This window comes from Salvelinus alpinus, chromosome 5 (assembly GCF_045679555.1).
Source record: "Salvelinus alpinus chromosome 5, SLU_Salpinus.1, whole genome shotgun sequence".
Taxonomy (NCBI): Eukaryota; Metazoa; Chordata; class Actinopteri; order Salmoniformes; family Salmonidae; genus Salvelinus; species Salvelinus alpinus.
In genome coordinates this window covers 66,504,094-66,531,620 of record NC_092090.1, presented here as the reverse complement: position 1 = coordinate 66,531,620, position 27,527 = coordinate 66,504,094, and the positions used below count along the sequence as shown (strand labels likewise).

The 27,527-nt window shown below is 43.5% G+C and overlaps 1 protein-coding gene across 1 annotated transcript; it reads left to right on the top strand.

Moving 5' to 3' along the window:
- The first annotated feature begins 336 nt into the window (after window positions 1-336).
- On the top strand, window positions 337-21,317 carry LOC139576557 (max dimerization protein 1-like). Its single transcript, XM_071402776.1, has 6 exons — window positions 337-1,202; window positions 1,920-2,019; window positions 9,640-9,669; window positions 16,101-16,215; window positions 18,671-18,830; window positions 19,126-21,317. The coding sequence occupies exons 1-6, from the start codon at window positions 1,136-1,138 to the stop codon at window positions 19,329-19,331; spliced, it is 678 nt and encodes a 225-aa protein (XP_071258877.1). The 5' UTR covers window positions 337-1,135; the 3' UTR covers window positions 19,332-21,317.
- The last annotated feature ends 6,210 nt before the right edge of the window (window positions 21,318-27,527 follow it).

Below are 27,527 nucleotides of genomic sequence, written 5' to 3'. Positions count from 1 at the left end.
GAGAACAACCAATGGTGGAACGCTAAACTCTAAACAAGACTCCATTGTGGATCATGTATTGTAACAACGCTAGACTAGTGGGGGAGAATCTCAATTAAAATACCCCTCGCGTCCCATTGCATGAGCAAGTCAGAGGTCGCTCTTACCTTCTCTTTTGAGAAGGAGGAGAATGCAATTGCGATTTCCCCCTAGGATATGATTGAGCCAAAATGGCGAAACATGTTGACCAGTCGCATATGACTCGGGGTATGTGACAGCCCTATTGGTTGAAGCGACAGTGGCTAGGTCCAATAAGAAATGCATTTACTATTTAGGGTACCCAATTGCATCGCCGCTCACAGAAGCTTTTTTGGCAAAAATACAGGAGTTAGTTTACCAATATAATTGCGGTCTGATCAACACTGTTGCAAGGTAGCAGTGGCTAGCCGCTCTTTTCAAACATTTTGTGTAACTTCTTTTTGTCAGCCTTTGCAGCTCGAGACCGAGCAGCATAACTAGCCAGCTTGTTACTACAGTATTTGAATTCGACAAGGCTGTTTTGACGTTGGATAGTTAGCTACATTCGCTGGTTCGAAATTTCGAATAGACCAGACATAGAATTTTAAAACGGGTTCATTTCTTTGCTGTGTCGTTAGCTTCACACGGTAGCAAGAAAGCTATACTTTTTTTTCTGTGCGGCTAAGTTTAAACGTACTTTGTTTTTGAAAGCCATCTACTAATAACTAACTAGCTACCGGTTGTCGTTTTTATTTTGTCAACAAGGCGTGACGTTTGGTTCAACACTAATTCCGCCGGCATTATTTTTGTTGGTGACTTCCACAAACGTTGGCTAGCATTTACGTTAGCTTGCAATCACTGACAGCGATTGTAACTGCGAGCCAGAATCAGTCAAGCGAATTTGACAAAAACTATTTAGCCAATAAATAAGCTATCAAGCTGATCAGAGCAGTATCACAGCGATAACTGATTTCTGTTATCGATAAATTGCCTTGTGGGAGATATATAATCTCTTATTTTAATCATTACAAAAAAAAACGTAATTGAACGTGAAATAGTTAACGTTAACCCCCAGAAGTAGTTGTGTATCCAAATTCAGACACGAATTAGCATCTTTTTTTCGGTGCTATTGTTGAAAATGGCGGCGATCGAAATGGTGCAGATGTTGATCGAAGCAGCAGAATACCTTGATCGCAGAGAAAGAGGTACAGTAGTGATAACATATTTTGCATTCTTATTTTTTTTTTTAAATGAATAATTGAGTTAGTACTACCGTGCATCAATTGCATTGCTGGTGGACGCACCTGTTATAATCAATTTGTCAGGTTGATTAGCTATAAATAATGTATTGATTATTATTGCAGACCACATATTAAACATGAATGCATAGCTAAGTAATTGCAACTAGGCTACATCGACAAATAGGGGTAGCTGGCAGCAATATGTTCACAGCAACAACAAATGTACAGCAATAATTACAGTCGACACTACCAGGGTATTTATCTAGATACTTGTTTAAGTATAGTGTTTGCAATCTTACTGAAATGCAAAAATTACCGTATTTTATTTAAAATATATATATTTGTCACATTCACACGGTAAGGGTTCATGCTTGCTTCATTGGATTTGATCTTGATGTTCTCTCCAAGCGACCCCTTCTCTGTTGTGGTTTGTCGGGTAGCTGGTAGGGTTTACTCTAGTTCAGATGACATCATTGCCTGAAGGGGAAAACATTTAAATAAATCGATATTTTGTACAAATTGTCTCATCTTACCTAGGCAAAAATACAGTATTCCCTCATCTATCATTTCTGGCCCTCGTCAATTTTCATTGGAATGTGTATGGCTGCATTGAATGCATTCCTTGCACTGTAGAGAATTATAATGATGTGATTAACTTGTATCCTGCTCATTTATTTGCAGAAGCAGAACATGGCTATGCCTCCGTGTTACCGTTCACCAGCAGCAAAGAGAAGGACAGCTTGAAACGGAAAAACAAAAGCAAGAAGAACTCCAATAGCAGGTAGTCATTTGACTAACAGTAGTGTATAATCCCCTGTGTACTGTAGACCCCCTCAACGATTCAGCTGTAATGGCAAGATCAGTTTTTCAGAAAACATGCAGTTTGTGTGGTCCAGTTTTGAAGCACCCCCTCATCATGCTGTGTTATTCATCCATGTGCAGGCAGAGCCCCCCTCGTCCTACATTCACTCATGTAGTGAATGTCATATAGGCGTGGTGGCACGGTGTAGGCATGCAGCACTGACAAAAACAACTCGACTTTACAAACTTGCAGGGGCTCTGTTGGGTTGTTGCTTTGCTGTCTATTGGATTTGTGTTCTGATCTTTAATGTTATGCTCTCAATGCTGGACAGCCTAGTCTGTTTACAGCCAATGATAATCTTTAACTGTATTATCATAATCTATAACAACCCAGTCCTTCTGAAACTCTATAAAACTGATGCTTTGAGTTTGTGTCTGTCAGTGTGTTTGTGCCTGTAAGTTTGCTTTGAGCATTTTTAATAGCATTTTGCCCTTGATGTTTTTCCTGTCTGGGATACTGCAATCAGAATTAGGCAGAGTTAAGCAAGTAGCAACTTGCAGTAGTGGGGAATCCAAGCAGATTGAGGTTGATCAGGGTGTCTAAGGACAGACTGCAGCAGTCAAGCAGTTCACCCTGATAGACAGCTCTCCTCCTGGAAGGACAGGACACCCTCGCCTGGCCAGCTGTCTGTTGTTATCCAGCTTACCAAGACACCTAGCTATGAAGAAACAGCCTCCTACGGTAGTCCTCCTACCTAACCCTGACAGAGATTAAGCAGTATGGCTGGGTGGTCGAGAGAGGCAGTAACTCGAGATAACTGGATATTAAATCTAAACCGGTAAGGAGGGGTCGCATGGGTCTATTTATGCCTCAGTCTGTTGTAATAGGAACCTGATTCATATTAGATATTAGGCTACATAGGTAGTTTTAGCACTAGTCAAATCAAATTTATTTATATAGCCCTTCTTACATCAGCTGATATCTCAAAGTGCTATACAGAAACCCAGCCTAAAACCCCAAACAGCTAGCAATGCAGGTGTAGAAGCACGGTGGCTAGGAAAAACTCCCTAGAAAGGCCAAAACCTAGGAAGAAACCTAGAGGAACCAGGCTATGAGGGGTGGCCAGTCCTCTTCTGGCTGTGCCGGGTGGAGATTATAACAGAACATGGCCAAGATGTTCAAATGTTCATAAATGACCAGCATGGTCAAATAATAATAATCACAGTAGTTGTCGAGGGTGCAGCAAGTGAGCACCTCAGGAGTAAATGTCAGTTGGCTTTTCATAGCCGATCATTCAGAGTATCTTTACCGCTCCTGCTGTCTCTAGAGAGTTGAAAACAGCAGGTCTGGGACAGGTAGCACGTCCGGTGAACAGGTCAGGGTTCCATAGCCGCAGGCAGAACAGTTGAAACTGGAGCAGCAGCACGACCAGGTGGACTGGGGACAGCAAGGAGACATCATGCCAGGTAGTCCTGAGGCATGGTCCTAGGGCTCAGGTCCTCCGAGAAAGAAAGAGAGAATTAGAGAGAGCATACTTAAATTCACACAGGACACCGGATAAGACAGGAGAAGTACTCCAGATATAACACGGACCCTAGCCCCCCGACACAAACTACTGCAGCATAAATACTGGAGGCTGAGACGGGAGGGGTCAGGAGACACTGTGGCCCCATCCGATGATACCCCCGGACAGGGCCAAACAGGAAGGATATAACCCCACCCACTTTGCCAAAGCACAGCCCCCACACCACTAGAGGGATACCTTCAACCACCAACTTACCATCCTGAGACAAGGCCGAGTATAGCCCACAAAGATCTCCGCCACGGCACAACCCAAGGGGGGGCGCCAACCCACTAGTCAAATGTTCATGTTAAATTCTAATGACTAGCAAAGTAGAATGGCGCCGGAGAGGATGGCTGACATTTTACGTGCTCCTAACCAACCGTGTTATTTTGTTCAATTAGGTTTTTTTTGCGTTTAACTTATTTTTTAACTTATTTTGTACATAATGTTGCTGCTACAGTCTCTTATGACCAAAAATAACTTCTGAACATCAGAACAGCAATTACTCACCACAAACTGGTAGAAGCTTTTTCCTTTAACGAGTCTGACGTAAAGGATATACTGCTTTCCTGGGAACAGGCCCAAATCCTCATTTGCGTGAAGAGAAGACTGACAAAAAGGGGGGCGGAGATCGGGCTCCCTTCTGAGAATTCGTAGGCGAGCAAGTAAACCCCCACTGCCATCCGTTCTATTGGCAAACGTTCTATTGGAAAATAAAATCGATGACCTACAAGCAAGATTAAATTACCAATGGGGCATTAAAAACTGTAATTTCTTATGTTTTACCGAGTCATGGATGAACGACGACATGAACAACATACAGCTGGTAGTTTTACTGTATCGGCAGGATAGAACAGCCGCCTCTGGTAAGACAAGGGGTGGTGGTCTATGTATATTTGTAAACAACAGCTGGTACACGATATCTAAGGAAGTCTTGAGGTTTTGCTTGCCTGGGTATCTCATGATGAGCTGTAGACCACACTCTACCTAGAGTTTCTGTATTTTTTTGTAGCTGTCTACATACCACCACAGACCGATGCTGGCACTAAGACCACACTCAATGAGCTGTATACCGCCATAAGCAAACAGGAAAACGCTCATCCAGTGGCGGCGCTCCTAGTGGCCGGGGACTATGCAGAGAAACACAAATCCATTTATACCAAATTTCCACCAGCATGTTAAACTCTAGATCACCTTTACTCCACAAACAGAGACACGTACAAAACTCCCCCTAGCCCTCCATTTGGCAAATCTGACCATAATTCTATCCTCCTGATTCCTGCTTACAAGCAAAAATTAAAGCAGGAAGCACCAGTGACTCGGTCAATAAAAAAAAAAGTGGTCAGATGAAGCAGATGCTAAGCTCCAGGACTGTTTTGCTAATACAGATTGGAATGTGTTCCGGGACTCTTCCGATGGCATTGAGGAGTACACCACATCAGTCACTGGCTTTATCAAAAAGTGCATCGACGACGTCGTCCCTACAGTGACTGTACGTACATACCCCAAGCCATGGTTTACAAGCAACGTTCGCACTGAGCTAAAGGGTAGAGCTGCCGCTTTCAAGGAGCGGGACTCTAACCCGGAAGTTTATAAGAAATCCCGGTATGCCCTCCGACGAACCATCAAACTGGCAAAGGGTCAATACAGGACTAAGATCCAATCGTATTACACCGTCTCCGAACGCTCGTCGGATTTGACAGGGCTTGCAAACTATTACAGAATACAAAGAGAAGCCCAGCCGAGAGCTTCCCAGTGACACAAGCCTACCAGACGAACTAAATTACTTCTATGCCTTGAAGCGAGCATAAACACTGAAACATGCATGAGAGCATCAGCTGTTCCGGACGACTGTGGGATCACGATCTCCGCAGCCGATGTAAGACCTTTTAAACAGGTCAACATTCACAAGGCCGCAGGGCCTAACAGATTACCAGGATGTGTACTCCAAGCACGTTTTGACCAACTGGCAAGTTTCTTCACTGACATTTTCAACCTCTCCCTGTCTGAGTTTGTAATACCAACACGTTTCAAGCAGACCACAATAGTCCCTGTGCCCAAGAACACCAAGGTAACCTGCCTAAATGACTACCGACCTGTAGCACTCATCTGTAGCCATGAAGTGCTTTGAAAGGCTGGTCATGGCTCACATCAACACCACTATCCCAGAAACCCTAGACCCACTCCAATTTGCGTACTACCCTAACAGATCCACAGATGATGCAATCTCTATTGCACTCCACACTGCCCTTTCACACCTGGACAAAATTAACACATGTAAGAATGCTATTCATTGACTACAGCTCAGTGTTCAACACCATAGTGTCCTCAAAGCTCATCACTAAGCTAATGACCCTGGGACTCAACACCTCCTTCTGCAACTGGATCCTGGACTTCCTGATGGGCTGCCCCCAGGTGGTAAGGGTAGGTAACAGCACATCCGCCACACTGATCCACAAGACGGAGGCCCCTCAGGTGTGCGTGCTCAGTCCTCTCCTGTACTCCCTGTTCACTCATGACCTTACGGCCAGGCATGACTCCAACACCTTCATTAAGTTTGCCGATGACACAGCAGTGGTTGGCCCGATCACTGACGACGACAAGCCAGCCTATAAGGAGGAGGTCAGAGACCTGTCTGTGTGGTGCCATGACAACCTCTCCCTCAACGTGATCAAAGGTCAAAAGAGATGATTGTGGACTACAGGAAAAGGAGGACCGAGCACGCCCCCATTCTAATCAACAGGGCTGTAGTAGAGCAGATTGAGAGCTTCAAGTTCCTTGGTGTCCACATCACCAACAAACTAACATGGTCCAAGTACACCAAGACAGTCGTGAAGAGGGCACGACAACCTATTCCACGTCATGATACTGAAAAGATTTGGCATAGATCCCAAAAGGTTCTACAGCTGCACCATCGAGAGCATCCTGACTGGTTGCATCACTTCCTGGTATGGCAACTGCTCGGCCTCCGACCGCAAGCTACTACAGAGGGTTGTGTGTGCGGCCCAGCTTCCTGCCATCCAGGACCTCTATACTATGCGGTGTCAGAGGAAGGCCTTAAAAATTGTCAGACTCCAGCCAGCCTAGTCATAGACGGTTTTCTCTGCTACCGCATGGCAAGCGGTACCGGAGCGCCATGTCTAGGTCCAAGAGGCTTCTTAACAGCTTCTACCCCAAGCCATAAGCCTCCTGAACATCTAATCAAATGGCTACCCAGACTATTTGCATTGCCCCCCCTTCCCCTTCACACTGCTGCTACTCTGTTATTATCTATGCATAGCCACTTTAATAATTCCACCTAAATGTACATATTACCTCGTCTAACCGGTGTCCCCGTGCATTGACTCTGCACCCCTGTATATAGCCTCGCTATTGTTATTTTACTGCTGCTTTTTAATTATTTGTTACTTTTTGATTTATTTAGTTTTTTTAAACTGCGTTGTTGGTTAGGACTTGTAAGTAAGCACTTCACTGTAAGGTCTACACTTGTAGTATTCGGTGCATGTGACAAATAAAATGTTATTTGATGTGTATGCCCACCCCACCACCACACCACATTACGAGCAATGCTGCAATTCTACACATTTTTCCGGAGAGGAACATTTTGCTCTAACTAATTTCCTGCAATTCTACACATTTTTCCATAGGATGGAGAGAAATGTTAGCAGTTTTATTATTTTATTAATTAATTATAATTTTTACCCCTTTTTTTCCCCAATTTTTGTGAAATCCAATTGGTAATTAGTCTTGTCCCATCGCTGCAACTCCCGTACGTACTCGGGAGAGGCAAGGGTCGAGAGCCATACGTCCTCATGTACACGACCCTGCCAAGCTGCACTGCTTTTTGACACACTGCTCGCCTTAACCCGGAAACCAGCCACACCAATGTGTCGGAGGAAACACCGTACAACTGGTGACGGTGTCAGTGTGCATGTGCCTGCCACAGGAGTCACTAGAGAGCGATGGGAAAAGAACATCCCGGCCGGCCAAACCTTCCCCTATCCCGGACGACGCTGGGCCAGTTGTGCATTGCCTCATCGGTCTCCTGGTCACGGCCAGCTGCGACACAGCCCGGGATAAAAAAACGGCTCTGTAGTGACGCCTCAAACACTGCAGTGCCTTAGACCGCTGCGCCACTCGGGAGGCCCTGATGTTTGCAGGTTTTAATATATTTGAGTGAGATTGACTAACAATCAATGAGGGCCTGACTGAGTTCCGCTAGTTGCTCATCCCTGGTCTAAATGCTTCTTACAGTGGCGATCAAGTTCTATAAATTGCATGGCTGGGCAGTGGATCTGTAAAAGTAGTAGTAGTAGTGCGTTTCTAGGTAACAACGTAAATGCTGGCACTTTTTATGAATGTACTCGTCTCCTCTTTTCTCTCGCTCCCCTCTTTCCCCTTTTGCTCTACTCTTCACTCTTGGCAGTCATTGCTGCTTCAGCTCCTCCATTACAGAAATGGTCCTCTCCTCTCTCACTACTTTCTCTCCCCTGCTCCCTGTGCACACAAACAGGCCTGACATGCTATTGTGTTGGTGGACTAGACTCTGTAGACCTGTTTGTTCCACTCTATTATGAAGTCATGGAGAGGAAGATGTTGAATATATCTATCTAACCATCTTATCATCATATTGGTGTTATAGCCTCTTGGACTCAGTTGAACATTTTGCCCAGGATGTCCTTAGCTCTCCGCCTTAGAAGGAAAACCCAGGGGAAACACTGACTGATTAGACTATATATAGCTAACGACAACAATGCAGCTATGTTTATCCTTATTCTAAAGCTCTTCCATTGTGTGTAGTACTACATAGCTGGAATACAGTGTAGCCTAATTCACTGCTTATTACATTGATCATATGACTGCTGTTCTGTACACATAGAATCACTAGACCGTTAATCCCCATTCAAGTCAATAGGTCTGTAATGATTTGTTCTATTTTATAATTGTACGGTAATGCATGGGCTCATGTACAGCATGCCAGGTAGACGGCACCTAGAGTAGAAGGGGGAGGTGGCCTCGTCCTGTACAGTAATATGACCTGGCAGAGGAGAGGAAAGGTCTCTGGCAGTGGCATGCCTGCCCCCCCCTCCCATCCCCCGTCACATGGGAAATGGGTTACACTGGTAGCCCTATTCATATCCTAGTCTTCTCTACCAGTCAGCTCTACTGTGCTGTCATATGAACTGTACTCTCTGGCTGGGGCAAGCAAGCACTCGTATTTGTGTTGTCTGTAGTGCGTGGTTGATCTTTCGGAGGGGGTCCAAGGCTGTCGGGGTGCTGACAGCAGTCAGCCTGCAGAGTGCAGGTTGGTCTATTTTGGGACTGGAGGTTGGGGAGTTCCGGTGTAGTGGAGAGAAGAGGACTTTGCTCCTGTCTCTCTGCCTAGTGCCCTTTCCCTCTCACCCCATTGCAGATTCTTTATGAAAAAGAGACCTGGCCAGCCTCCTGGCCCTTTGTGGAGCTTGGAGAGAGGGGTGCGTATCTGTGTGCCCTGATCCTACAAGGGACTACAGGCCTCATCCCGGTAGAGCTGGTAGGACCATAGGCTGTTGGTGAACAATGCAGTTTACACTGCAATGTAGGAGGCAAGGTGGCCACCAATACCCAATCACTACAAGACCTTTAAATCGTCTCTGTCCCTTTCTTTCTTTCTCTCTCTCTGTCCCTCTTCCAACCGCTACTCTCTTTTCACCCTTTACTCACTCTATAGCCTGGCTGGTATCAGGCAGCAGGCTGTTTCTAGTTAGTTGCTAAGTCTACCCCCCCGGGCCTCTGTGTGTGTACACGTGTGTGCCTCCTGAATATATATTCCTGCCTTTTCTCATTTCGTAGAGTTTAACTTCTCTGTGCTTTTTGGCGCTTCTTAAACTCCCACACAACACAAGCCTCTCCCTCTCCGCAATAACTCCCTGGTTGACTGCAGTGATGGAAAACTGAGAGGGATCGTCTATTATTAAAGCACTTTACTGAAGCACGCTGAATCTACTGTGATGATGTGTAAGGACACTTTCTAACCTCTGTCTGTCTGTTCACAGATCTACGCACAACGAGATGGAGAAAAACCGGTACGTTGAATCCCACATCACTGTCTCTCTCTTAGCTCTGTCAGATCACCCTATTAGACATTGAATCTCTCCTCAGTCCCACATGGCTAGAAGGGAGTAATGAGAGTGAAATGAACAGTGCAGAATGCAGCTTATCCAAAAAGGGACTACAGGCCTCATCCCTGGTCTCACTTTGACCTCTACCTGGCTGTCCCTGGAGTCTCCCTGTTTCCATAGTCTCTCCCTGGAGGTGTCCCTGTCCCACTGGTGTTCTAGGCAGGGTCTGAGTGGTGTTCTTGTTCAACCAGGGCTAATGACTCAGTGGGCAGGCAGACTGACTGAATAATGCATGGCTCTGAAGCTTAGGCCTGGGAACAGCAGCACAGCATGAGTGTGTGTGTGTGTGTGATTCTCAGGCTTTTTAAGCCCATACACATTCCCTTAACTGGAAGGAAGGCAGCCATCTCACTCCTGCTGCCTATTGCCTCTATCAATGCATCCCTCCTAGGTGTGTAACAGTTCACCAAAACCCATGGTTCGGTTCGTGTTGTTTTGGGGTCAATTTTTGGTTCGGTTTCGGTACAGCAGGAAAATGAAATGCCATTCACAATGTTCAGCATACACAATGTTCCTGGCATTGTCTGTTGTGACTATTGTTATGTTGGGCCTCAAGTTTCCACTTTTGATTCTGTGTTTGTAAACATGTGGGAGGTAGGAATTTACCAGTTGTGAAGTCGTAAATACCAGTTTGACGCGTTCATGTGATTTGAACTCGTTGAGAAATGCCGATTTGGCTAATGGCCAACAAACTGCATCAACCATAAACTAAAGGTACAGCTATCATGCCTGTAAACAAATGTATAGAGTTCAAAAACTACATTAATAGATTCCTTTTTATAACTGTTTTGTTACATTTTAACTGGTGCAAATGCTGTTCTAGAGGCCATTTACTTAGTAGGTGAAGTCCGAGGTCACCGTGTGGGTGCTCATGATGCTAGACGAGTTTCCCACTAGTAATTACCAGTTGGAGGGCTGTTCAAGTGGATTGTTTCACCCCCCCCAGCCGTATGTGGTAAATTCCCGCTTCTATCTTGGTTACGAACGCACCATGACACTTCCTCTGTCAGTGGGGGCGTGTCTTTAGCACAGTACATCTCCCCGCCTGTGGGTAATGTGATGGGCGGTCACTGTTAAGAAAGCGCAACACAGGGTGCATTGGTCAGTTCATTGAAGCTTTGGCTTTCTTATATAGAGTGGCTACTACATGTTTGCTGAAATGAGTGCAAGATGGATGCTCGAGTACTTTTACGAGGTGCTCACTGAAACTCCCGATTCTCAACCTCTGAGAATAAGCGCATATCTGTGTCAATAAACCAAAGACTGTATTAAAAAAAAAAAAAAAATCTATCGCTCTTGTAATTTCTTTGGCCCAGTCAGAATCATTTGCCAAGGGCTGCTTGAGTGCAGAGGAGAGACAATGTTGTTTCTTTGCGTTTCGGTCTACTGTGGTGATGTCTGGGTAAATGTGACAACATATTTGAGGTGTTGGCAGCTGCGTAGGCTGCTGTTGTAGAGCGTGGCGACATACTGTTAACGTTTTATCCACAACTCTCTGTCCGTCGTTGTAATCTACTGGGAAGCCGTTCCCAAGCGAGATTTAAACGATGATGGAGGATCCTCCAATTCTGGCTTCTTGACCTCACCATTGTATAGAACTAGTTCCCAGCTGCGCCTCACAAAAGTACAGTTCTGAAATGCGGCAATTTAAGATTGAAATGTTGATTTCCAACGTGCGCATGGGCTCATTGTTTTAACGAAATGACCTGAGATATTTTTTCAGCTCAGATTTACTCGAAGCGTAGGCCTAGTGTTTTTGCTGTAAATATTTGTTTTATGTATTCATTCGGGTTTACAGTGCGAACCAAGGTCCCCGTACTGAAGGGTACGAATACGTGTACCGTTATACCCCTCACACCACTTACAACGGGTATGACAAATATTCTACAAATTATAACCAGCATGGCCCCTTATTCCGACACACAAGATGGCAGTTATTGCAAGGCGACATTTTTGTTTGGCCAATGATGAAACACAAACACACTGCCAGCCAGAGGACGGTGAGACTTGATCCGTCAGTCGTTGTGCGTGTCTAGATAGACTCAAGCAATGGGGGCTCAATGTTTTCTACTCCTATGTTTGTTCAAATGAATCCCCCACCTACACTTCTACCACCCTGCCTCGGTCCAAGTCCTCTGTTGCAGTGAGTCCCGTAGCCGAGTCTGCCTGCTGGAGCTGGCCATCTGTGTAACCTCACTCCTCTTTCTACCACACCTTTTGCGTGCGAACTCATCCCCATAGAAATGGAATGTATGGATTGCATTACTGTCCTCATCCCTCTGCTCGGAGCAATTAGCCTGAGGTCAGAGTCGGTACAGGAGGATGATTTACAGGCCACAGGGCAAGTGGAAGGCCTGCGTTCAGGAGGCCCGGTTGCCCGTGTAAAAGACCATGTTGGTTGGAGCGGAGGGAGCTGCCCGTGCATGGTCTTGTCTCTGGTCTATATATTACACAACACTGAAATGTCTGGACCAGGGTTTACGTTAGCCGGTAATGGCCGGCTTTTGTAAAAAATTAAAAAAATAATAATACAACTGTTGCCGGCTAAATTGACTGAGAAAAAGGTAGGCAGGCTATCAGCATGTCACTCATCACTTTACAATGTGAGCTGGAGGCAGTATGCATGAAAACATGCTTAATTGTTTGAAATCTGACTGTTTTACTTCCATATTATGAGGCATGTCTTAACTAACTTGAAAATCCGACCGTAGAAACATGGCAATTATTTTATAAGGGGCGCGTGAGTTTCAAGTTTGGGGAAGGATACAATATATTCTACTATCTGCGTGCCTGTTATGATTTTCATATGCGAATTTTCGTGGTTTAATTTCAATAACGTTTTCGTTTCCCAAAATCGTCATGTGGTTAATCATAACAATCTTCAAATATAAAAGTCAAAATTCTACTAATGCGAGCGCACCAGCTTCTGCCATATGGACATATTGATACACCGTGATTCACTGGCGGCTAAATAGCCTAAATGAGCTTCCATTGTCAAATAAGTAAAAATACTTTAAAGCTGACAAATTAAAAACAATAGAAATTATACTGGTATAATTCTGGTTCTTTCAATCACATTCATCTCTTTACAGCCTGTCTGCCTGCCTTTTTCTCTGTCTTCACTTGAGCTATACTAGTGAAGTGCAACATTGTATCAAATCAATCAACTGGATCAGCTGAAGCTGTCTCTAGCGAACTTGCAACATTGTGTCAACTAGCCGTTTTCTGTGCCAGTGAGTTTGGGAAAGACTGCTGTTATTGCTTAATGGAAAAGTTTTTTAATGACGTTTCCACAGGATATATGGGTTTATCAGATGATGATGATATTTTGCTCTTTCACACCCAGACTTGGTGATTTGTTGGAAAGACTTTTCAAATAGCCTACTGTGAGGAACTAGTAGGCTATCATCCAGACTTTGCTGACTTATTGTGTGAGGTGAAGGAAAAACATAACACAAGTTCAGCTTATCAGAGGGGGACGTGGTGAGTTAAGTCAGAAGTCAAACAACTCCAAATGGGCATTTTCTTACATTTTATGCGCAGCAGCCCAGGTAGGCTGGTTCTATGCGTGCTCAGGCGCGCACGCTCCCTCAACATTAACAAGACCGAGAAACCAGAACCGTGGTCATTGCTCACATGGAGCACTCCAAGCAAAAGACAGTGAAAAAAGTCGTAAATGTTGGTTATGAAATAAACAAACTTGTTTCTCTCAAGTGTTGCAGGCAAACAACGTTTCCACTCCAAGAATGAGAATGGTAAATAACTGTAGGTCGACTTAGTAATACAGAAGTGAATATAACCAAATGACGGGGGATTAAAGGTGCATTTACTATTGGTGACGTGTGGAATTGATGAAAATAAAGGGCAATCAATTCACACAACATATATTTGATATGCTTTTCACTGTCAGTCGCAACTCAATAATCAGCTAGGCCTTTTGCCACGCGAGCAGACTATGAAAGACTTCCTCATATGCCATTTCTCTCCTGTTCTATTGGGTTTTCATATCAACTTTCTTTCCTTGTCCAGAAGCCAAAGGCACAACCCTAGTCATATTAGCGACCCATCCTAGTGGTTGCATCTTTAGATTCACCCTCTAAGTTCCTAACAGAGAATTGAATCAATGCATATGGGTCTGGTAAATTTCTCAAATGGCCGTTAAATTAAAATCTTCCCGATCACGTTGTCCGGCGACACATTTTCCAAACGGAAACCCTGGTCTGTACGTAAACGCTGGACGTTGTTGGTGGGATTTGTCAACGGGTAAGGTACAGGCTCACAGAAATATCGGCTACATGAACACAGACCCATAAACAGCCACCCCATTGATACGTTGTAAGTGTATACATCCCTGGAATATCCTGTTGCAGAAATAGCCTTGTTTTTGTGTCCTTCCTACCACACCCTTACAGTCCTGCCATTCAGTCACACCTAGTGTTGCAAAGGGGGGTTATATAAACTTTTTTTTGTCAGTAAACTACCAGTTTGCCAGTAAACTACCAGCATTTTGGTATCTTTCAAGGATTTTGTAATCTATCACAAGACATCTAGTGGCCCCTTTGGGTACTTCCGATTATCACAGGTGTCTGCAATTTATCTCTGACCTTATCACATTTTAAAATATATGAAATGCGATGATATAAAAATATATGACAAAGCTGTAAAACATTTAACTAAATATAAATCAACTTACTGAATATCATTGGTGTTTATTGAGTTTCAACATGAAATGTCCTTTTATTTTATTTTTTACGCACTGTTAATGTTTTGGTGTCAAACTGATGGCAGTTGTGGTAAAGAGTTGCAGAGGTAAATTTAAAATAATGCCATTCTTGATTTAGATGCTTTTTTTTTTCATTAATTAGGCAAGTTCCTCTTGAACCATATGGTCTATCTACTAGAAACTCATGGACAATATGGACACGGATATAAAATATAAAAATACTATATATGAATAAAAAAAAATTACTTTAGTAAACTTAACATTAAAACTTTAGTAACTTTAGGAAATTACCAGTCGCTTTGCAACCCTAGTCAGACCATATAACACCGGCTTAGTACTGTAGGCCTGCTTACTGTAACATGCATGACTCTGCCCTGCCGTCAGTTGACATTGTTTAACAAACATTAGCCTCCCTGTACATCCTGATTCTATCACAACAGTGTTGCTGCTCCTGCTCGGACTCTGTCACATTATGTCATGCCAGTTTCCCTTTGGAATAGTTCATATTAAGCTAAGCTCTAGGCTAGCAGAGGAACACACCTGGATATGTCCCACTCTTATGTACTTTATCTACATGTTGGCTGTGTGTGTGTGTGTCTCTCCAATGAACATTAGAATATTCTTTAGTCATTCACACTGCAGTTGGAAGGGATAAACGCGCACTATATCATATCTCTCGAGTACTCCCAGTACTAAATATTCTTCATACTCCTAGCCTTGAGCTACAAATAACATTTCAGATGTTCTCAACTGTCCCACGCTTTGTGCAGTCGTTTTCAATTGAAGTTCGCCCCACTCATGCGTTGGCCTTTGGTACGCACATTTGAGTCATTTAGCATACGGTCTTATCCAGAGCATTCATCTTAAGATAGCTACACACACCTGCAGTAAATGGTGAGGTCGTGCCCCTTGCCTGCCTGCGTGCATGTAGCAGCCTCCAGTTGGAGGTGTGATGTGTTGTGTAACAGGGGTCATGTGGTCACCCATCGACACCCACTACTCCCCTTCAGCTGCCAAGCCGAGTGAGGAGATAAGGGGGGATAATAAAGAGATCTCGAGCAGCTTAATGTAAATGTTGTGATCACTACACCGGGCAGGTGCAGGCCCTAGGCAGACAAGTGTTTGTGGATGAAAGTGATCTCTTTCAGGGGTGAAATGACTGCAGGAGAGCTACAGGGAGCTAGAGATCTGACACCATATGAGGTGAACAAGGACGTCTGGGGGGGTTTAAAGGCCCAATGCGGTCATTTTCATATCAATATCATATTTCTGCGTAACAATTATCTTAGTTTTCCATGAAAATGTTCTAACTATTTCTCAAGCAAGAATTTAGCTGGGAGTGGTCTGAGTGTGGAGGTGAAAACTGAAAGCTAGCTGTTATTGGCAGAGGGGTATATTAACCAATTTGTGGGCTGGAGACGTCACCAGGATTGCCTGGTTGAAAATACAATCAGGAAATAACACTTTTTTTCTCTCTCTCTCACTTTTACAGTGTTAGTTTCATCAGCTGTTGCAGAGTATGATACAAAGCACAGGGAACAACTGAATTTAGGCTGCACTGGGCCTTTTATAGGGAGCTGATGAAATTATGCATCTCTCTCTTTCTCTCCAGACGCGCACACCTACGGCTGTGTTTAGAGCGACTGAAATCCCTCGTTCCATTGGGACCAGACTCCAACAGGCATACCACCCTCAGCCTGCTGATGAGGGCCAAGAAACACATTGTGGTGGGTGATGGTGGGCGGAGAAGTAATGAGAAATCCGTTTAAAGTGTTTACAGTTTCAAGAGGGCAATTTATTCTACCGTTGGAAGAGGGTAATAGACGGTGCCACTTTGTTTCTGCCTCAGCCAACTCCCTTTTTACTGTCATGGCAACGTTTGGCGTGGTTACAGCAACAGAGTTGACTAAAATAGAAAGAAATCTGTTACCATGGAGACCCTATTAAATTACTAGAGGGGGCTATAGTTCCAGAAAGGGGTGAAAATGGCAGCCATGTTGGTCCGGGAGAAATCCAAACCAATCTAATTGGAATGAATGGCAGTAGAGGCATAATCCTGATTTTACTTATGTAGGAAAATAAAAGTAAGGCATATGATATCAGAAATTGTGTAATAGAATTGTCAACCTAAAAAATATTGTCAAATAATCATACAGTTCATACAGGTTCATACAGTTTCTGTATAAATAGCCTCTAAAATATGTGAATAGACCATAAATGTCTCAATTTTTGCTTTCTTGGAAAGCTGTGAGTGCTATTGTGTTAGGACTCAGACAAGTATAGATATCTTATCATATTGGCAGTTAATTTGAAAAATTCATGGGATCATTCCTCTAAAACTGGCTGGCTGGCTAGCTAACAAACGGATTGCAGATAAATTCTTCAAATGCATTGTTTTACATTATCTTATCGACTCACTGGCAAACCATGGTTGACCAACTTCCTGACCAAAATGACTGACCTTTTATACCATCATAAGAAGGTTCAAGTTAATTCTAGTATTCTAATTCTATGTCTGTTACCCTCGTGGTCTAGAGGGTAATTAGTGTAGTGCTAACTCGGGTGAGCGACTAGTGTACATCAGGGTTTGATGAGGTCGAGTAAAGCGGCACCTGGTTAAAAACTAAAACCTGCATCACTCCAGGACCAGGGTTTTACCTACCTTGTGGACTAGACTGTTCAGGAACCTGTCTATGGTTAACTATGTGTGGTGGTAGGAGGAGGCCAGTATATTAATGAATCACTGTTAGTGCCTTCAGAAAGTATCCACACCCCTCGACTTATCCCACATTTTGTTGTTGCAGCATGAATTTAAAATGGATTCAATTAAGATTTGTCACTGGCCTACACAATACCCCATAATGTCAATGTTTACAAATTAACAATGAAAAGCTGAAAAGTATTTAGTCAATAAGTATTCAACCTTGTTATGGCAAGCCGAAATGAGTTCAGGAGTGAAAAATTGCTTAAGCCACAAATTGTATGTATTCACTCTCTAATAGTGTTTTAACATGATTTTTGAATAAATACTTCATCCCTGCACCCAACCCATGCAATTATCTGTAACGTCAAGCAGTGAATTTAAAACACAGATTCAACCACAAAGTCCAGGGACGTTTTCCAAAGCCTAGCAAAAAAGGGCACATATTGGTAGATTTATATAAAGCAGACACTGAATATCCATTTGAGCATGGTGAAGTTATTAATTACACTTTGAATGGTATATCACTACACAGATAATGGCGTCCTTCCTAACTCCGTTGCCGGAGAGGAAGGAAACCGCTCTGGGATTTCACCATGAGACCAATGGTGACTTTTTAAAACAGAGTTTAATGGCTGTGATGGGGGAGAACTGTGGATGGATCAACATTGTAGTTACTACTCAATTCTAACTTAATTGACAAAGTGAGAAGGAATTTTCCAAAACATGCATTCTGTTTGCAACAAGGAACTAAAGTAATACTGCAAAAAAATTGTTATGTTTGGGGCAAATACAACACATTACTGAGTACTACTCTCCATATTTTCAAGCAAAGTGGTGGCTGCATCATGTTATTGGTATGCTTGAAATTGTTAAGGACTGGGGAGTTTTTCAGGATAAAAAAGAAACTGAATGGAGCTAAGCACAGGCAAAATCCTAGAGGAAACCCTGGTTGTCTGCTTTCCACCAGACACTGGGAGATAAATCTAGGGCAAGACCTGAAAATTGGGGTCTAGCAATAATCAACAACCAATTTGACAGAGCTTGAAGATTTTTGTTAATAGTCATGTGCAAATATTGCATAATCCAGGTGTGGAAAGCTTTTAGAGACACCCAGAAAGACTCACAGCTGTAATCACTGCAAAAGGTGCTTCTACAACATGACTCATTGATGTGAATACTTATGTAAATGAGATTTGTTTAATTTTCAATACATTAGCAAAAATGTCTTAACATGTTTTCACTTTGTCATTATGAGGCATTGTGTAGATGGGTGAGAGAGAAAAAAATCTGTCTCTGACACAACAGAATGTGGAATAAGTCAAAGGGTACGAATACTTTCTGAAGGCACTGTACATACTGAGGTCAGAGGTTGCAGGAGGGCAAAAGGCGATATCAGCATGTCTTAGAGCAGCTGTCACAAGAGTGCACACACACAAAGTGAGGACCAGTGTCTATTGCTGTATGTGTGTCTACTGTAGAGGTTGGAGGAGAGCGAGCGGAGAGCCCAGCATACCTTAGACCAGCTGCAGAGAGAGCAGAGGCACCTGCAACGGCGTCTGGAGCAGCTGGGGGTGGAGAGAACACGCATGGACAGCACAGGATCCATTGTCTCCTCCGACAATCCTGACTCAGACCAGGGTGAGCACTCAAGGGAATCCCTCTCCTACATTACAAACTGAACTGGGGTGATTAATGCTTTGTGGAGGTTTACAGTATAACGTTTTTTTTTTGTCAACGTTTCACGTTTTTCCATCAAACCACACTATAATACAATATAAAGGTCTCCATTCTCTTCCACCAATCCTTCCGCCCACTCTTAGTGATGGGGCTTTATGTTAACCAAAGTTATTGAATTTGAATATGAGCGCAGTAGAGACCGCATTGGTGCTGATTGTGGTACCTGCATAATATTGACCTGTGTTGTGTGTTGCAGAGGAGGAGCTGGATGTGGATGTGGAGGGGACTGACTACCTGCTGGGGGATCTGGAGTGGAGCACCAGCAGTGTCAGTGACTCTGATGAGCGGGGCAGCCTGCGCAGCAGCTGCAGTGACGAGGGCTACTCCAGCGCCAGCCTGCGCCTGCGCATGCAGAACCAAAACACTCAGGAGAAGGCCGAGCAGCTGGGCTGCAGCCTATAAGAGCACAGCCCTCAACCTCTGACCCCAGCCCCCATTCAATCCCGTCCCTCTATCGTCCAGTTAACTCCCGTCCTCCAACCAGTCTCTGCCAATCAGACCTCACTCCCAGCAGGACTGGCCTGTTCTGACCAAGCCCCCTCCTCCTTTCCAGCTGTATTCCACCTCTTTCCCCCCTGAAACCCCCAATGCAACACCTCTTAGACAGACACACCCACCGTCCTATCTCAATCGTCCATCGGCCAACCAGAATGGAGGATCAGTCTGTGGCACTGCCCAAATCAGAGCTTTTTGATGAGTGGGATTAGGAGGACAAGACACTCCGTCCGTCCCTTTGTGTCCACCAGCCCCCCCCCTTCCTTCTGTCCTTCCTGCTCTGCTGTCTGTTTCAGTGTAAGCCAAGTAGAGGTGACTGACTTTTCACATATCCATGCAGTGTTCCCCTTCCAGCGTCCGAAAACTTAAGACAGCTAGAGAATGTGATTACAACACCACACCTACACCCCACTGCCTCTCTCTCTTGTTCAGAAGCCATCTGAAGCAATCCAGTCATGATGAGAAACCCTGCTCGACCCCCAGCTCTAAATCCCATTTCGCCCATTTCTCCCATGAGACTGGCCTCTCCATAGGTGGTGGTGGTACAGACAGCAGAGCTGTGCCACCTGACTAACCAGCTGACCAATCACAGCATGGTATTTTGGAACGGAGTATAGGAATGGATGGTCTTGGTCAAAGAGCTGTGGCGTGGTCATTTTAAACAATCTACACTGCAGCTATTGTAGTAATGTTATCAGGTGTAGTCTTTCAGTAAGTCTTTATGGTAAATAATCGTCTACCTGCACTGTCCACGTGAAGCCTCACTGGGAGTTCTACGACACTAAGCACGGCTGTGACGTCATCCATGTTCCACAAACTCTTCGTTGTTGTGGTCGGCAGCAATACATCCATCCCTCTCTTCTCTACCAGGTTTAGCGGCCGGATACATACCTCCATGTTTATGGCTCTTATGGGGTGGGGGGGTTATTAAGCTGTTATTTTGTTTTTGTCCACACCTGCCATTTCAGAATTTTTATGATTGGGGGGAGTAGAAAAAAAAACTTTGAAAAACAATGTGCAGCATGAGATTAAGGGGTGGGGGGATTGGGGTTAAGGCAACTTGTATCTTCCTCTCTCTGATGACGGTGGCGTCTAGCTTGTGTTTTAATGTACGTGTCTGTGTTGATGCTGGTCACGCACTGTAGCCAGTGGTAATCACTTAAATGTATTTGAAGGGAAGTCATACAGACAGACAGTACATTAACTGTTGAAATAAACCAGTAAAGAGATTAAAGCACATTCCATGTTAGATCGAAAGTAACATATGTTAGTAGAGGATTACCTTCGCCCATATTTATGAGGGAGAGCATTTTGCCGTTTTAATGCCAGGAAGGATCTAGCTATCTGCTTCAGGTTACCCACAAGCAGAACACAACAGATTTGCTGACTTGCTTTGCCTTTCAGTCAAAACACAGAACAAGGAAGGTCAACGTCTATTGAATTAGTTCTCCTCTGAAAAGAAAAGAGCAGAAAGGTTACTGTACACTAAATATCTGCCTGGCCTATAGAGCTATTTATTATTTTAGCAAAATGTAGTCATGTTTATGTAAATAGTTTACACAGAAAGAGCTCTTATGTATATTGAATAAAAAGTATTTATATTAGATCTAAATATATAGATATATCTATTTAATTAGTTATGGCTTTAGTTATGTTATTCTTGTGAGGTTTTCTATGTGTGGTTGGTTTGCACAGCATAGTCGATCCATAGTTTTTTAGAACTGTCTTTTGTGCCTATAGACTTTTGTGTCCTTTCAGAAATTGGCACGGTGCTCCTAGAAATGAATGAAATTGTTTTGTGGTTGATTATATTTAAATAATAATAATAAACATCCTCTCAATAGGAAAATAATTTAAATGAATATAATAAAAAATAAAAAAGGAATATAAAAATGTATATAATTTAAGAGGAGCTGGTGTTGGTGCTTTGGCATTGCTGTGACAGTGGGAAGCTACAGTGGGGTTTCACCCTTCTTTGTGCCTGAGAGCCTGAAACAAAATGGCTCCTTGACCCAAGAGATTATAACATGGTGTAGTGAGGAGGAAATGGTGGGTTCAATAACCTGGGGATAAACTGGAGAGGATTGCAGTAGCGGTTGAATGTAGTTGACTAGCCTATAATCTCCTGCACTGTTGCAGCACAATGGCGAACCTCGAACTTGTCACATGCAGAATCTCGGTAGAATGGGAAGATGGTCGATACACAGACAAAAACATATATGAAATATAGGATTAGGGTTGTTTAGTGTCGTGTGTGTGGAATGCTGCACTTCTGTGTCACTTAAAAAAAACTTATCCAAAAGGAGAGGAACGATGTAACCATGCTAGAAGGGGATTGTTGTGAATTGAGCCCCTGGCTGAGACTGGTGTTATGGGGCAGGTGTGTGTGCTGGAATGCTGTCGGTTTGAGTCGGTGTGTATGTCCCGTCACTGTCTTCAGAGAGAAACTATAAGGGTTTGGGAGAGGGAGGGTTGTTTTGAAATGGAGGGGGAAATTAGCACTTATATGGATGTTTTTTAGTTGTTTATAAGTAAAAAGGTGCACACACAACAACAAAAAAGCCCAACTCTTCAATAAAGACCTCATGTATTATTAAAAGATGGAATGGGATCTTAAGCACTTACAAATTCATAACGAATTGGAATTTGTAACATACTGTATCATACGAATTGAGGGGGAAAAAGATGACGTGCACAATTTTCTGGGACCTGTTTTGTCTTGAGTGCTACTTTCAAAACTACTGGTTGAAAATATACTAAACCTCTGTAGCATCACTTTAACCTAAGCATTGTCTGTTATTCGGGGGCCACACACTCTTCTCTTTCCCTCCGTCCATGGCCTGTTTTCTGTGTCTTCCACTCCTCGTGTGTGAATGTGGCTCCCATAGAGAAGAGATCCTGATTCATTTTTATGGTGCCCCCCGCCCCCCCCCCCTCCTCCACATGCTGTGGGCCAGCCACCATGGTGCAGAGGGAGCAGACTGGGCTGTTTGTACAGTATAGCTGCAGCTCTCCTACCTCCCTGTATTACACTCTGTTAACACCCCTGGTGCTTCAGCATCTGCCTTAAGAGCAGGTGTGGATTCTTAAAGAACAAGCAGATCACTGCAGTTGGCTTCTGTGTAGTCCTGTGTAAGCTATATGGGATATCACCCTGGGAATTCAACACATATTTTTTTTTTGTATATTTGGGTTAGGTTCGTACGAAGTGGCGTAAGCCTTAAAACAGACAACTGTAAGAGAACCATAGTAAAGTATATTATATATGAATGTATATAATGTAAGTATAGACGTGTTATTACAAATGTCATTATTTTCATTGTAACTGTCTCGGGTGTGTTGCTCTCCCTCATACGCGCACACACGTTGTCATTCGCGCACGTCCGAAAAACGATGGCTTAAGGGTTTGTTCAACTATTAAAAAGGTGGACGTTTTGTGCACTTACATTTTAGAATTGGGGAATTTGAATATCGACTTTAAAAGAAAGCACTTAAACATTTCGGAGGGAGAAAAAAAAAACGGGGAAATGTGGAACAGTAATTTATATTTGCCAGTGATATGAAAGGAATAAAACATCTCCCAACCTTGTTTACCTAGCTACTTGTCTTTGTGTTTATGACTTGGTCTGATGATTTGAAATATGTATTTATCTATGATTATTCTGATAGCAGATATGTCATGTCTTACCTTAATTGAATACTCAGGCTGTAAGTTACTCTGGAAAAGGGTGTCTGCTAAAGGACCGTAATGTAAACCTAATGCAGAGGACATGCCTCTAGTGCCCATATTCTATAGTAGCAATAATCAGCTTGGGTTTGATGAGACCTTTTCAATGTGGAATGATGCCAGACAGGAAAACAAAGCCATCATCTTGGGAGGTAATCAAAGCTAGCTCAGGCAGGCAGAATAGCTCGTTTCTGACAGTAATCTCCTGCTTAAATCCCTGGTTTGACCAGATAAGTCTGCGGCTGTTTAATAACCAGGAGATGGAGGGAGGGAGTGATGGAACCTTGATCGGCATCCTTCCTCTCAAAAGTCTGTCGTCCTTTTGCAAACTGCTAAAACACACACACTGGGACACACGCACACTGGTATGCACACACACTTGCACATAGTCACAAATGACACATCGCAAAGCAATTTCTTTATCTTGGCACCTTTGTGATGCAGTCTGTCCTTGTCTGGCTGCCAACTCAACGGGAGGAAGATGGAGAGTGCAGTGTGGATATTCTACTATGGATTACTGTTCTTACACCCTCTGATATGATTCCAGCACGCCTCTGACCCTTCTCCCTGGTGACTGAGATTAGTTATTCTTCCAGTATCTAATTCAGACTGGAATAATATGTGTCCAGGTCAGTCTGTATGAGATGCTCACTGCTTATAACCTACTGGCCAAAGGAAATCTGAAGTGGTCCTTTGTAGCTCGTTGGCAGAGCAAGGTGCTTGTAATGCCAAGGTAGTGGGTTCGATTCCCGGGATCAGCTATACATAAAATGTATGCCCGCATGACTAAATTGATTTTTATATTATTGAAGACTTTTTCACTACAGGTTTATTCTGTTCTGAACTAATATAGCAGAAGAAGCATTGGTGCTTTACAGTATTTTGAGTCTACAGGGGATATTCTTAAAGGGGAGTGAGTCTACAGGGGATATTCTTAAAGGGGAGTGAGTCTACAGGGGATATTCTGAAAGGGGAGTGAGTCTACAGGGGATATTCTTGAAGGGGAGTGAATCTACAGGGGATATTCTTGAAGGGGAGTGAGTCTACAGGGGATATTCTTGAATGGGAGTGAGTCTACAGGGAATATTCTTGAAGGGGAGTGAGTCTACCCTCACAGGAGGTAGTAGGTCCAGGGGGGGTAAAAACAACTGTCAAGGAAACCTTGAATATAATATAGACTCCAAACAAAAGACATGAATGGACAGTCTTTGAATGCCATCAGTGCCATTGTCTCATGGGGCGTACATGTTTTGCATTGCAGTTCTGACCCTAAATGCTTTCCCACAACACTACGCTACCTGATATAGTATTGTCTTTGTCATTGCTGCAATAGCTGGAATAGCCTAGTCTCTACTTGCATCTGTTACTGGTTTGCAGGTCCACTATCGTGTCAGTGTATTGTTGGCGAGTGTACAAAGATGGCTTTATCATTGACGTGTGTGCATGCCGTGACAAATGTGTGTGTGTCGGTTGTCTACATTCTGCCAGTGGGATCCGAGTCCCTGTGACCCCTCCATCCCCCTGGCTGTCAAATTAGGCAAATCCATCAGTTTATCCCAACCCTGCAGACCCAACGAACCACAACGTTTGCACACACACACCTAGGCCCGAATAACACTTTGCAATACAATTGCAACATGCCCTTGGGAAATAAACATTGAGTACATGACTCTATCATTTATGTGCTTTGAATCCCCACTGCAGATGCTTGCTTTGGGCATGATCCCTAATATGTTTAGAGACTCACACAACAGTCATGCCAGATCGCACCCTCTTATTCAAATGTAAACACTGGCATATGAAACAAAACAGGTAGCTGCAGTTAGGAAGTATTCTCTCTGTGAGATCAAATGGCCTAATTTACAGCAAAAAAATACATACAGACAGAATTCTGGGTCGTTCTACAAATGGAATGCACTTTAATATTTTAAGTAAAAATTGTTTTAACCCACTTTCTCAAAGTAATTTTGGAAGATGACTTGCCCTCAGAACAGCCTCAATTCGTCGCATGGACTCGACAAGGTGTCGAAAGCGCTCCACAGAGATGCTGGCCCATGTTGACGCCAATGATTCCCACAGTTGTGTCAAGTTGGCTGGATGTCCTTTGGGTGGTGGACCATTCTTGATACACATGGGAAACTGTTGAGTGTAAAAAACCCAACAGTGTTGCAGTTCTTGACACAAACCTGTGCACATTGCACTTACTACCATACCCCATTCAAAGGCACTTGCATCTTTTGACTTGCCCATTCACCCCTCAGAGTTGCACACATACCCGATCCAAGGCTTAAAAATCTCCTACCCTTCATCTACACTGATTGAAGTGGATTTAATAAGCGATATCAATAAGGGATCATAGATTTCACCTATGTCATGGAAAGAGCAGGTGTTCTTAATCTTTTGTACACTCAGTGTACATCTGTTGGCCTTAAAATGAGGGACACTTATGTGAACTGAACTCTTTAAATATGTTGAAACTATTCCATTTGAAATATTTACTTCAAAAGGAACGTTGAACATCTGATAGTCAAAACATAGTGTAAAAGCAGGTGAGCTGTTTCTACTCTTTTTGGACATTTTCTGGTGTTTTGTGGTGGAAAACTTTTGCACACAAACTTCCATTCCTCCTGTCACTAGGGGATTTATGGCTGATGTAACTCCCTAGAGTCTATTGATGCATCGGTGCGTCAATCTAATTGATGTAAAAAAGCCCCATCAAAATTGTTCAGTTTAAGCTAGAGATATCTGCATGGGCTGCAACTCAATCCAACGCATCCGCTTATGGCGGCCTTCCACATCTGCGGTGGGAGGTGGCCGAGCTACAGTTGTGTTTGTCAGACCATGAGACATCCCAAAAATTGGTATTCTCACAAAAACAGGACTCATCTGAAGTCGTTACCGTCATTGTGCCAACTTCTGTTTGTAGCATCCAAACCCTCATCAAACTACACACAATACCACATAATAACAAATCAAAAACAGTTTTTAAATTTTTTATTGCAAATTTATAAATAAAAAAAACTGAAATAACACATTTACATAAGTATTCAGACCATTTACTCAGCACTTTCTTGAAGCACCTTTGGCAGCGATTACAGCCTCGAATCTTCTTGGGTATGACGTCACGTTGTTCGTAACTTGTTTTGTACATAATGTTGCTGCTACCGTCTCTTATGACCGAAAAGAGCTTCTGGACATCAGAACTGCGATTATTCACCTCAGATTATACGAAGAGTTTTTCTTCAATGAGTCGGACGGGACGGATATACTACAGACACCCGACCAGGCCCAGATCCCCGTCATTCGCTGGAAAAGGAAATTTTACGGAACAAGACCAGGGTGCCTTGTGAGGATCAGGCGACGAGTGGCTAATCTGCCTTTGCCTTCCATCCTGCTAGCTAACGTTCAATCGCTGGAAAATAAAAATAAATGGGACGAACTGAAAGCACGTATATCCTATGAACGGGACATTAAAAACTGTAATATCTTATGTTTTACCGAGTCGTGGCTGAACGACAACATTAAGAACATACAGCTGGCGGGTTAAAGACTCTATCGGCAGGATAGAACAGCTGCCTCTGGTAAGACGTTGCAGGGGCCTATGCATATATGTAAACAACAGCTGGTGCACGATATCTAAGGACGTCTCAAGGTTTTGCTCGCCAGAGGTAGAGTATGTCATGATAATCTGTAGACCACATTATCTACCTAGAGAGTTTTCATCTGTATTTTTCATAGCTGTCTACATACCACCACAGACCGATGCTGACACTAAAACCACACTCAATGTGCTGTATACCGCCATAAGCAAACAGGAAAACGCTCATCCAGAGGCGGCGCTCCTAGTGGCCGGGGACTTTAATGCAGGGAAACTTAAATCTGTTTTACCTAATTTCTATCAGCATGTTAAATGTGCAACCAGAGGGGAAAAAATTCTAGATCACCTTTACTCCACACACAGAGACGTGTACAAAGCTCTCCCTCGCCCTCCATTTGGCAAATCTGACCATAATTCTGCTTACAAGCAAAAATTTAAGCAGGAAGCACCAGTGACTCGGTCTCAAAAAAAGTGATCAGATGAAGGAGATGCTAAACTGCAGGATTGTGTTGCTAGCACAGAATGGAATATGTTCCGGGACTCTTCCGATGGCATTGAGGAGTACACCACATCAGTCACTGGCTTTATCAATAAGTGCATCGACGACATCGTCCCCACAGTGACTGTACGTACATACCCCAACAAGAAGCTATGGATTACAGGCAATATTCGCAATGAGCTAAAGGGTAGAGCTACCGCTTTCAAGGAGCGGGACTCTAACCCGGAAGCTTCAAAGAAATCCCGGTATGCCCTCCGACGAACCATCAAACAGGCAAAG